Source organism: Diceros bicornis, chromosome 2 (assembly GCF_020826845.1).
Source record: "Diceros bicornis minor isolate mBicDic1 chromosome 2, mDicBic1.mat.cur, whole genome shotgun sequence".
Taxonomy (NCBI): Eukaryota; Metazoa; Chordata; class Mammalia; order Perissodactyla; family Rhinocerotidae; genus Diceros; species Diceros bicornis.
Genome location: NC_080741.1, coordinates 79001098 through 79013466, shown reverse-complemented (window position 1 = coordinate 79013466; position 12369 = coordinate 79001098). Strand labels below are relative to the sequence as shown.

At 36.6% G+C, this 12369-nt stretch overlaps 1 protein-coding gene across 3 annotated transcripts in view; it reads left to right on the top strand.

Moving 5' to 3' along the window:
* The window catches only part of CHL1 (cell adhesion molecule L1 like), a 223129-nt gene that overhangs the window by 151598 nt on the left and 59162 nt on the right, over positions 1 to 12369 (top strand). For 2 of the 3 annotated variants that reach the window (XM_058563615.1, XM_058563596.1), the window contains exons 6-9: positions 7493 to 7615; positions 8721 to 8891; positions 9841 to 9888; positions 12163 to 12283. In XM_058563615.1, coding sequence (XP_058419598.1) covers positions 7493 to 7615; positions 8721 to 8891; positions 9841 to 9888; positions 12163 to 12283 — 463 coding nt within the window. The remainder of the gene's footprint in view (positions 1 to 7492; positions 7616 to 8720; positions 8892 to 9840; positions 9889 to 12162; positions 12284 to 12369) is intronic. The other variant, XM_058563606.1, reaches the window with a different exon arrangement.

Below are 12369 nucleotides of genomic sequence, written 5' to 3'. Positions count from 1 at the left end.
ACACCAGACAGAAAGGTAACAGTGATGTTAGGTTTTTTGTATAATGGTTGGTGGGTAAAGGTCTTAGTTGTATTTCTTTTTTTTTATTCTTTACATTTATTTTATAAATAATATTTTTATATACACAAAATTATTAAGTATGTATTTTATTATACTGATTTGTCTGAATTAGATGTACCAGGTTATTAGATGAGATATGATAGTATAGTAATGGCCAGAGCAGTGATATGTAAACTTGGAAATTGGTCTCAGAAGTTTGGATTTGAAATGACATTTAATAGGAAATGTTCATGAATTCTGGGTCAAAAAGTATTACTGTGAAAATAGTGGTTGGGAATCATAAAACTATATTATCTTCTTTCTTTCTTTCTATCTATCTATCTATCTATCTATCTATCTATCTATCTATCTATCTATCTGTCTATCTATCTGAAATCAGTTAAATGGAATAAGATATGAGAGAGAGATATTAAAAACTGTTGTGGAAGACAAGACGTTAGAGTGATCCCCAGCCTGCATTCTAGTGGTTGCTATGGAGACACAAAGGCAAAAGCAGCAGCTAGACCTATTGCACAGAAGGAAATGGCACAATGAAGTATGAGATTCTGCAATTAAAGGATTAAAAAAAAATTTTTCTCTCAATATCTAAGCAGACCACGTGAAGACATGAGCAACATAAGGATAATTCTGGCCGGAATCTGCTAGTATTGTAGCTAAGAAACGAGAGTTGGATCTGAGCTATGTGGTGGGTAATTGTTCCATTTTTCTGCTGCTGCAGAAAAGAGCAAAACAAATTATGTTTCTTATGCATCATTTCCAGTCTCTCCTGAAATTACTTCGTCATCTAACAGCTTTCTGTGATCATTTGTGTGTTGAATAGGACCACCACCCCAGTTCTTAGGAGTTTATAAATCAGAGACCATTTAAAGCTTTCTACAACCTTTACCAATTGATTCTTCTCTTAAGCTGTAGAGAATTGATTTTTCTTTTATATTGATAGAAACTTTGTGATTCAAGCTTTGGAGTTTATATCTCTCATTTCTTTTTTTTTTTTCCTTTTGTGAGGAAGATCAGCCCTGAGCTAACATCCATGCCAATCCTCCTCTTTTTGCTGAGGAGGACAGGCCCTGAGCTGACATCTATTGCCAGTCCTCCTCCGTTTTTTCTCTTTTTCTCCCCAAAGCCCTAGTAGATAGTTGTAAGTTGTAGCTGCACATCCTTCTAGCTGCTGTATGTGGGACGCGGCCTCAGCATGACCGGACAAGTGGTGCATTGGTGCGCGCCCGGGATCCGAACCTGCGTCGCCAGTAGCGGAGCGCGTGCACTTAACCGCTAAGCCACGGGGCCGGCCCCCTATATCTCTCATTTCTTAAAGTTTTCATTAGACTAACCTTAAAGGCTTTAGCTACTTAAGTTTCTACACGAGTACAGTAGTTGAAAATCCATTGTGATTACTCCCCAAAACAGAAACCTTTATACACAATGTTCAGTTTTCTGCTTTCAGCAACATTGCAGTTGAGTTTTCTAGGGAAAGAAAGAGTCAAAGAAAAAACCAAACAAACAATCAAACACAATGTACTGTTTTCACACACAGGAGAAATCATTTAATGAAATGGATTTTCCAAGATATGGCATGGAGAGTTAATGAATTATTCAACAAATCTTTATTAAGCTCCCCTCACGTGCCAGCTACTTTCTGATATAGCACTATCAGTAATTTGAGATATAGCAGTGGACAAAATAAAGACTGTCCTCAAGCAACTTACATCCTATGGAGGTGGTGAGTGGGTCTGGGAGATGGTAAGCTGCTTTTGTGCCTTCATTATGACAACCAGCAGTAGAGTTGACACGATGATATAAATAATTCTATTTTGGCTATTCAATACTACCCATCCTTCAGGGCAGAGATTATCCTTCTCTACTTAGCATTCCTAGTCTATCTCAGCCTATGCTGGTTTTTCTTTTCTCTGATTTTTTAGACAATTTTTGAGGTATTATTTATATATCATAAATTTTACCTGTATTAAGTGCACAGTCAGTGATTTTTTTCATAAAATTTTTTAGTACAACCATCATCATAATCCAGTATAACATTTCCATCATCCCCAAAGATTGCTTATACCCATTTGTAGATATTTGCTCTTCCCACCCCCAGCTCCAGGCAATCACTAATCTACTTTCTGCCTCTGTAAATTTCTTTCCTGAACATTTCATATAAATGGAATCATACAATATATGATCTTTTCCATCTAGCTTCTTCCACTTAGCATGTTTTTCTGGTTTATTCATGTTGTAGCATATATCAGTAGTTTGTTCCTTTTTATTGTTGAATAATATTCCATTATATGGATATACCACGTTTTTTTTTTTATCCATTGACCAGTTGATGGCCATTTGGATTATTTCCAATTTTTGGCTGTTACAAATAGTGCTGTTAGGAATATCCATCTGTAAATTCTCTGGACTTTTTAAAGGATTTAGTTATATTACTGTTTAGGAGAGTCTTTTGATTGTCGTCTGTATTAATTAGCATCCTTAAAAATGAGTAAGACATCATGTTATCCTATTCTTCCTCTTCTGCATTGCCTTGTAGATGCCGCATAAATGCATATTATCAGTGATTGATTTATTGGGTCGTAGGCTGAGGAATAAAAGAATGAATAAAAATGAAAATTAAGTTTCTACACACTGTTAAAGAAATGGCAGCCTTAGGAAAATCCTCTATATACTCTTTTAATGGAAACCAATTAGAATTACTAGTTTACTGGGTTTATACATTTGTGTAGCTTCCTCAGATTCCTCAAGACAATTTCCTTGAGACACACACCAACTATTTGCTGCTCTGATTTGGGAGGGGTAGGGTAGCAAAAGCAGAGTAGAGTAGTATATGCTAATTTCTTCCACTACTATATGCAAACCGACCAAAGAAGATCAATTTGTTCAGTTGAGAGTATAACTTTGAGTTTTAAAGGTTTAATTAAGGGCAAGGATTTTGCTCTCATCCGTCAGAGTATGTGAATGACTAGATTGAAATGGCCTGAATTGGGCATCCTTCCTTAGCGTGAATTCATTATGAGTTCACGGACTGAAAGGCAATGTTATTTCTCTGTTGTCCTAAGTGGATTAATGGAGTACTCGACAGGAAATGGGAATCAATTAAATCTCTTTACAGACGGAAACGAGTTAGAGGTGATACAGCATGTGAGCTCACTAGCATGCATTCATGATAATGATGCCAGACTGTAAGCAATTTGCCAACTACATTTAAGGGAAATGTAAGGCACTTAAGAGCTCACCAGGCCAGTCCTGTAAACAGAGCGAGAAGTCAAAATAGATAAAGCTCTTTGAGGTAGGAAGGTTAACCCAATGATGAGGGGAGGGGGAAATAATTCGTTAAACAAATGATAGGTTCTACATGAAAAAAATAGTATTTCTTTCTCTCTGGTGCCCTCCCTACCTTCTCTTGAAAAAGTTAATTCCAAATATTTGCATAAAATTACACTTGTTTCGATGTAGTTGTGACAATAGAGGCTACAGGGAAAATCAGAAGCAGCAGTAGAAGAAAACTCTTTGTCCCTTTGCCCCTCTCATTTCTATACAATGTGGCTGGCTTTACCAGGCAAACTGAAAATATTTGAATAATAGCCAACATATAGTGAGTGATGTTTAAGTGCCTGGCGCTATTTTAATTGATTTTTATGAAATGGTTTATTTAAACTTTGACATAAATCAATGAGTGAGGTGTCATTACAGTTTCCATTTTATGAAAGGGGAAACTGAAGCAGGTTAAGTAACAGGTTCGTAGTAAGTGAAGAAGCCAGGATTCAGCCCCAAGGAGCTGGCTCCAGAGTTAATGCCTATAACCCGATACTATACAGTGTTGCATATGCTTTGATCATTCAGGTAACGCATCCTCTAGATGAGCTGAAAAGCGTTGTACTTCTTTGTTGAAAACACCTTGGCAGTAGAATATCCGACTCATAGATAGGTAGGAGAACATAAGGAGACTTGATTTTATTCATTGAGTGCCAGAGAAAGATAATCTGTAGAGTTACACAACTTGGTAGTGGTTATGTTGTCAGTACTTTTTTTATCCAAGGGGTTAGTTAGCATGACTTATGTTTATTTAAATTACCCTGATGCCATTTTATTATTACTCTTCACTATTAAGCATGTTGGTGTGGTGGGATTATACAGCTTATGTTTTACAAAATACCTTCTCTTAAGAAGCTCCTAACCTGGTGAGACTTTTGAGGAGCCCAGAGAGATGAATTCAAAGGATTCTAGGATGCCAGAGAAAAGTAAAAGGGGGCACAGAAAGATCAAGATGTTAGTCTGAAGCTACATAGCCAGTTAGTTAGTTTTAGGTTCTGGGCTAGAACCCAGTTTATCCTATAGGATATCCTATAGATATAAATCTTTTTTCAGACGTCTTCTATATTTCAAGTATGAAGACACTATTTTTTCAGTATCTTAGGTTGAAAGAATTGAGATGATGAGTTTCACAACTCATTGTCAGCAGCTCAAGTTGTAGAGCTCCTGGAGATTTTGGATTTGCAGGTTTGCTGGGTATTGATAGCTCCAGTAAGGACACGGGTGTGCAGCCAGCTTGTGTCTAGGGAAGTTTTTCCCTCTAGATTCTAACTGGGGAAGTCTTCAGGAACCTACACCCTTGGAGTTGTACTGGCAATTTGTCTGCTATACTGAAAAATAATTGTGGAAGCCTATTGGAGTAAGTAAAGAGATGGCTGCTGTGATATGCTTTATTTCCTGAGGCAGATGGACTGGTAATAACATTATATAAAAAGGAAATTGACTTCATCCAGACTTGGTTTTTGTGGGATTTCAAAACATTCTTAAAGTCCTGCTTAAGTAGATGCTGATGTGCAGGTAAGATTCTGATCCCTTTGCGGAGAAGCCATTCCATGGTCAAGTCCAGTCGTACTGAAATACAATTAAGTTGTTTTGTTTTTGGTGTTGTTGGAGTACTCATTTGAAATAAGTTGGCAAGCTAAAGCAGTGTAGTTGCCTCACACAAAAGAAAAATGATTGTTTACAATTCACTTTTAAAAGTATCGCATCTGTCCAAACCCAACAATGCTAATGTTTATCACCAGAGAAACACAATTAGCAAAATCATTGGTTGGAGTTATTGTTAAGTGGAGTCATTTCTTTATCTGAATTAAGGAAGACTGCGTGCCTGCTGTTGAGTTACAGTAATTAAATTTCACATTTATCTGTGGATGTTATAATGTTCATTTTCTAGCATGGCATCAGATTCACTAAATAGTTTCAAAGTCAAAGAATAAGACTTAAAAAAATCTGACAAATTAGTGTCCTTTACAATATCTATTCTCAGACATTAAATTATTAAATATATAAATATTCTTCCCTATATCCAGATATTAATTTCATCTTTGGTTAAAAGCTGTTCCAAAGATTTATGGCATGTGATAAAGGGTTTGGTAGACTTATAAATTTTACTTTTTATTATTGATGGCTTAGAAGCCAGTTGAATTACATATTTACATTTTCAGAATTAGAATTTTATAGTCTAGATTTAATTAATGCAGGGATGATAGTGCTTCACTGGCAGTGCTATCTGTTTGAATCATTAGATTTTTCTGAATGCTCTGAGGGGGCAGCTCTCCAATGAGGACTTTATGCATCTTATTAATTAGCTGCTTTACAATAGATATCACCCAGGGAACTGTGTATTCATATTGGGCACTGTAAAGTTTGCTTGTTATAAAACAAGATTACATGCTCTTTCTATTTTCTAATCTATGTTTCCCTTCTTCTGTTGCCCGTTGTATCTGAGTATAAACAGATTTATTAACTACCCAACAACACTGCTAACTTTAATACCAGTGAACACTGGACTTCAGTTATAACAAGTTACACTAAACAAGTGATTTGAATTTGGAGCTTTGGGTACATAATAGTTTTGTAAGTTACTACACTTTACTTGCCTAAGGTATACTTTCTGCAAAATGACTCACAAAACAATTTGTTCTCAGTCAAAGCTAAGGCTTTCACAAATAGGTGACAAAGATATTTTGTCTGCAAGATCTTAACGTAGTAAATGTACTAAGCGTGCTTTCCTGCCTTTTGATGGAAATTTCATGCTGCCTAGAGCAAAAGCGTGATTCCGAGATAGTTGCCATCTCAAATGTGTTTCCAGACTTGCAAGGAAAAGTATACTAGAATGAGATGACCGAGGGGGGATCCACTGAGGACTGCCACATGACTGAATGTATACAGAGCACTGAAGCCTGCCTCCTGAAACTTGCAAAGGCACTGTAATAACCACACTGCCCCCTGCAATGTTAAGCCTTCAAAGGTCCTTGAATTCAGACAAAAAGCAATTCGTTGTAACCAGCTGGTACATTGATCAGAGAAATGTCAGCAAATTCCCTCAACCACTGAGGAGTTGGGGGTGGGGGTTGAGGGGTAAGGAAACAAATATATAGGAAATGCACAGAGCTGCTCAGGAAGAAATTTTACAATAAATGAGTATATCTTTAGACTTCCAAGAATAATGATAATCTGTTGAAATACAGAGGTGGAACACCCCCTGATAAATTCCATCAAGTCAGAAATACTGTAAATACCTGCTCTTCCGTAAGAGCCTGTGGAGTTCTATAATGCAAATTCCCCTAACACACTTGAAAGGTACCAATATAATGCTCAGGCAGAATACACTTTGAATATTCTTAAAACTATTTTATAAGTAATTTCACAAAAATATCAAACATCAGTGCTGCATTTCAAATTCTGCACCATTCCGACTTATATCACCATTGTAACTGCATTGCTATTTTAGGAAATTGAGTCCAGCATGGGAAAGAAACAGTATATTGAAATATTGCAAATTCTCCTTTCCTACATCAGTTCCATTTCATTTACAATTTCATTTACTGGAGTGATTTCAATGTGAATGGCTTTCTTTGCAACTTAAAGTGGTCATATTTGGCTTTTCATTGTATTCATACCATTTTCCCCACGTGGGCTTTGAATTTTTTATTTAGTTGGGTTAATGCTCTGAATGGAATATTTGCCAATCACATTCAAGGGCTTCACAATAAAGCAAGAGACGGAGAATATGTATCTGCCTAAAAAGAAATCACTGTGTTTGGAGAACAAAGATTTCATATGTATCAAGACTTAAAATGAGCGAATCCTGTGACTCAGGGCTTACATCTCTGCACTGAGAAATATGCACAAGCATATTATTCCCTTACTGATGTTACCTAGCAAAAATATTTGTTGTCTACTTTATAAAATGCAGAAGCATTTTTAAAGTTGTGTAAGGATGCACTCCAGATTGTTAACAGTATTTACCTCTGTAGGGGAGATATAAGAAGCAAGATTTGGGGTGTTAAGTTTATTAAAATGCTCTAATTTTTAAAAAGAAGAATGCATTAAGATATTACTTATGACGTTAAAAGTTAATTTTAAAATAATGTCTTAAAATGGCTTTTTATACCAGATGTTCCAAAATTCCCAAAAGAAAAAATTGACCCTCTTGAAGTGGAGGAGGGAGATCCAATTGTCCTCCCATGCAACCCTCCCAAAGGCCTCCCGCCGTTACACATTTATTGGATGAATATTGGTAAGTAACATTCTGTCCATCAATAGGGGGACATTTTAATTTCCTGCATCATATCAGATAACATACTGAAACCAAAGATTAAAAATTAATACAAAGTTATCAATGTGGAATCAAATAGATTTTAAAAATTAGATCCATCTATAGTCTGCTCCAAGTCCTAAATATACACTTAAGTGTGTATATGAAAACCCCAGAGAACCGCTAAATATGTCTCTTGATTTTATCATATCTGAAAAGAGTAGAGGCTATTGATAGGATCAAGTATGTCTATGAAGAAAATACTTTCTATATTCCAAACAACTTACTTACCTTTGGGATTTTATGCATGTTGAAGTAGAGGATGGCTTGTGTCTGTGTTGCTAGCTTTATATTTCTATTTTGATAATGTTCCACCCACTACACACAGTGACCTACAGAGAAATTAGTATTAAGATTTGGGTTTAATTTACCAAAAATTTTTACTAACTTTTGGGTTGAAATTCCAGCTCCTTATAAAGCCCACTTCTGGCATGTGCCTTAGTAGTGCTCCCCAAATGTTTTCTCATTGTGGGCCACGGAGAGAAATGATAGTGTTTGTGCAGTGCTCAGAAGAAAAGCGAAAGAAGCTACTCTTGGCTGCAGCCAAATGTTCCAGACTCCATTCACCCTCGAACTTACCAGATTGCATCCAGGAAAGAGAGATTAATATCTCATATACAACTTTTGGGGAGATCTGTTTTAAAGAAATATGATCCTAGGAAAATAAAAGTAATAATTAGACCATTATCTGAATTGGGCCAGTTTTCAGATAAGCTAATGCAGACCCACTGAGCAGAAGTAGAGGCCTAGATAGGAAGGAGAGGTAGAATGCACAGACTGTTTGTCCACCAGTAGACTTATTTGCTTAATGGTGAAAAGCATGCTCCCAGGGGTTTTGTTGTTTTTTGTTTTTTATTTCTTGCACGCTCATTGCTCCTATAGTAAGACCAGACTTGAGAGGAATAGGAAGAACAGACATGAAAAATAACATAAAATGAAGTAATATAAAAGAAAGGAAAATTAAAAAGGGAGATGAGGCACAATAAAGGACAATTGCCCCTTTTAATGACAAGATATTTCTTTCCAGAATTAGAACACATCGAACAAGATGAAAGAGTGTACATGAGTAAAAAGGGAGATCTGTATTTCGCAAATGTGGAAGAAAAAGACAGTCGGAATGATTACTGTTGCTTTGCTGCATTCCCAAGATTAAGGACGATTGTGCAGAAAATGCCAATGAAACTAACAGTTAACAGTTGTAAGTCCAAATAATTTATTGTTCCACCATGAATGCTGAATACAAATGTGTCTGTAATTTCATTCCGGCCAAAGCCAGTTAGAGCTGAGTTGATATTTTCAACCATTGTTTAGTTCAACTCTAGAGACTTCATCCAGATGAAAGAGACATCTGCAGCTGCAGATCTACAGTAGCTCTGTCTCTCGCAGCCAGAAAATCAAATCTCAATTCACAGTACAAATGTATTTCATTTGACGTCTGCAGGATCTAGTCATTTTTAGTGTGCGAAATACACAGCGAAATTTCAGAGTTTTCTAAGCAAGTCTCAGGCTTTGATTCACCGTGATCTTGGATAAACCAGCAGGCTGAAAATGTGGGATAAAATAACACAGTCAAAAATAAAAAGACGCAATAGTACAATTTTTATCACATCAAGCGTTTTTGTCCTTCTCAAATTGGCAGAGTTATTTGAATTGCTTCTCTTTCCTACTTGATTCTGCAGATGCCAGTCTGGGTTCCCAAATGGGAAAAAGTCATTAGTGGGAGAAAGAGCCATAAGGTTCAAAGGGCAGAGATAATCCCCAACAGTTCACTGACTGAATAATTGGCTCTTGTAGAGTCAGAAGTTGGCATTACCATTCCGTTGTCTAATTTGGTTTGTGATATTTTTTTCGTTGTTATGTGTAGCTACACTATGCCAGGGCTTCACTATAGCATCCATTAGCCAGCCTCAATTCTCTTTAATGGAGCTATAATTTGTATCCTCTCCACCTGGAATCATCTGTGGTAGTTTAAGATTAAGCTCATTATAATGATTTTTTCAACTATATCCCCAGAGACGATGTTCTAGTGAAGCATGGTTATACCTCATTTGTAATTTTCCTGAGAAAAATATGACTCTCATTCTTTATTGGTATTAGCATCTACCATTATGTTTGTGAGTTTTTTTCTTCCATTTTTTTTATTTCAGTAAAGCATGCTAATGACTCCAGTTCATCCACAGAAATTGGTTCCAAGGGTAAGTTGATCATGTATAGAGTGTTGACATTTATTTTCACCTTTAGTAGCTCATTGTCATCTCAGAATTTGAATTTTTTCTTTAATATCATCATGAGTTTATTAAAATACTAATATTTTGGTTAGGGAAAACCCCTTAGCATAGAGGGTTCTGTTGCCTCCCTGCCCCTTAAATATATGCAAAAGGAGTGATATTTATAGATGCATAACTATATATTTATATATGATATAATTAACATATAAAATAGACACACATATATGTAATATATAACTATATATATTTGTGTGTGTGTGTGTGTGAGGAAGATTGGCCTGGAGCTAACATCTGTTGCCAGCCTTCCTCTTTTTTTTTTTTTTTAAAGATTTTATTTATTCATTTTTTTCCCCCCAAAGCCCCAGTAGATAGTTGCATGTCATAGGTTCACATCCTTCTAGTTGCTGTACGTGGGACTCGGCCTCGGGTTGGACGGAGAAGTGGTGGCTCGGGGCGCGCCCGGGATCCGAACCCGGGCCGCCAGCATCAGAGCGCACGCACTTAACCACCAAGCCACGGAGCCGGCCCCAGCCTTCCTCTTTTTACCTGAGGAAGATTGTCCTTGAGCTAACATCGGTGCCAGTCTTCCTCTATTTTGTATGTGGGATGCTGCACAGCATGGCTTGATGAGTGGTGTGTATGTCCGTGCCCGCAATCCAAACCCGCGAACTCTAGGCCGCCGAAGTGGAGTGCGCAAACCCAACCACTACGCTACCGGGCCTGCCCCTATAACTATATATTTTTAATGAAATAATTATTTTGTGTCTGCCAAAATCTCTTTCATGGTTGATAAACATTTTGGATGATAGTTGTTACACAAAGAAAGGAAAAAGAAATGGTCGCGTCTCAACAGAAGTTGAGAAAGCGCTGGGTCTAAGAAAGTTAAATTTTTTTCTTGCAAGACTTCTCAGAATATTTAATATGCAGTTGTCCATTGTGACTCTGAGAAACAATATAGGTTGCAGCATTTTCCAAACTCATTTGTTATGAAATCTTTTTTATTTTTTTCCATAGAGCATCTACCAGAGCTAGTGTTTTATGGAAGATGCCTGAGTAAACCTGAATTATATAATAGGCTATTTTTCCATAGTGAGAAGAATCATTTACATGAATGCAACAAATATTCCTTCTATCATTGGGACCAGTGGCTTGACTTAGATATCTAGTACACTGGCAACATCACAGGGCCAGATGGTAGCTCCTCTTGGTGCACCCTCAGTTTGAAGGTAGACTGATTAAGCATACATCCTCTACAGCATTTTGAGGTCAATAACTCAACCATATATATTGTGTCTTCACAGCACTCAATAAAAATCATTGCACATGGTACATGTTCAAAAATTACCTTTCAATAAATGAACACTTGTAAGGAATTTATAGCAAGGGGTACACTGCTACTAGTGCCCTTCATTCCTCTGCTCTGATAACAGAATGTCAGCCGTTTACTCTTTCCGTCTTACGTCCAATCACATTGACATTGGATGCAGAAAACAATTTTGTGAATATTTAGAAATGAAATCAAAATGAGCATTGAAAATGGAAGTCTCCTAATTTGCCGTTGTATTTGAAAAGTGTTCTTAAAAAAATAAGAAATGGAACATTTCCATATAATAGTTATTGGCAATGCTTGCTAATCATTCTTTACAACAGTGCTTATCTTTGAGGACCTGAGACTTGAAGTAGAGTCACCTGAAGAGCTTGATAAATTCACAGATGGCTGGTGTCTACCGCAGGCTTCCTGAATCAGAATTTCTGGGTTCAGGGACCAGGAAGCTGTATTATAACAGGAATATTATCAAATATTTAGGCACATTAAATTAAAGAAAAATACACAGCCATCAAACATGACCAGGTATGATTAAAGGGTAGAATATAAAATCATAGACTATCAATGAACTTAAGGGCTTTCATGAAGAAATTATCTTGAACCATGTTTGAACTTCTGAATTTGAAGATGTGGTTTGAATCATAACCTTCATAAAACTTGGTGCTACCCTTAGTTAATGTATCTGAGGGACAACCCATGCTTCATGGCAAGAGTGGAGTCTATTTAAATGGAAATGTATTAAAATGAGTACTGTGTGTGTGTGTATAAATATATACATATACATACATATATATATATATACACATACACATAGGTACATATGTTTAAGTATGTTTTAAGAAAGATTTAATGCCAAAGAATTTTAACTCTTTTAGTTTGGAAAAAATATGATCATTTTCTGTTCTGTTTTATAGCAAATTCAATCAAGCAAAGAAAGCCCAGACTGCTGTTGCCTCCTCCTGAGAGTGGCAGTAAATCTTCACTTACCATCCTCAAAGGAGAAACCCTACTGCTTGAGTGTTTTGCTGAAGGCCTGTGAGTATCTTGACCTCTGTTTATGACTTTGTCCATCCAGTTCTGTAAAGAATAAGCTCTCACATAAGAGTGTGCTTGCAGACACA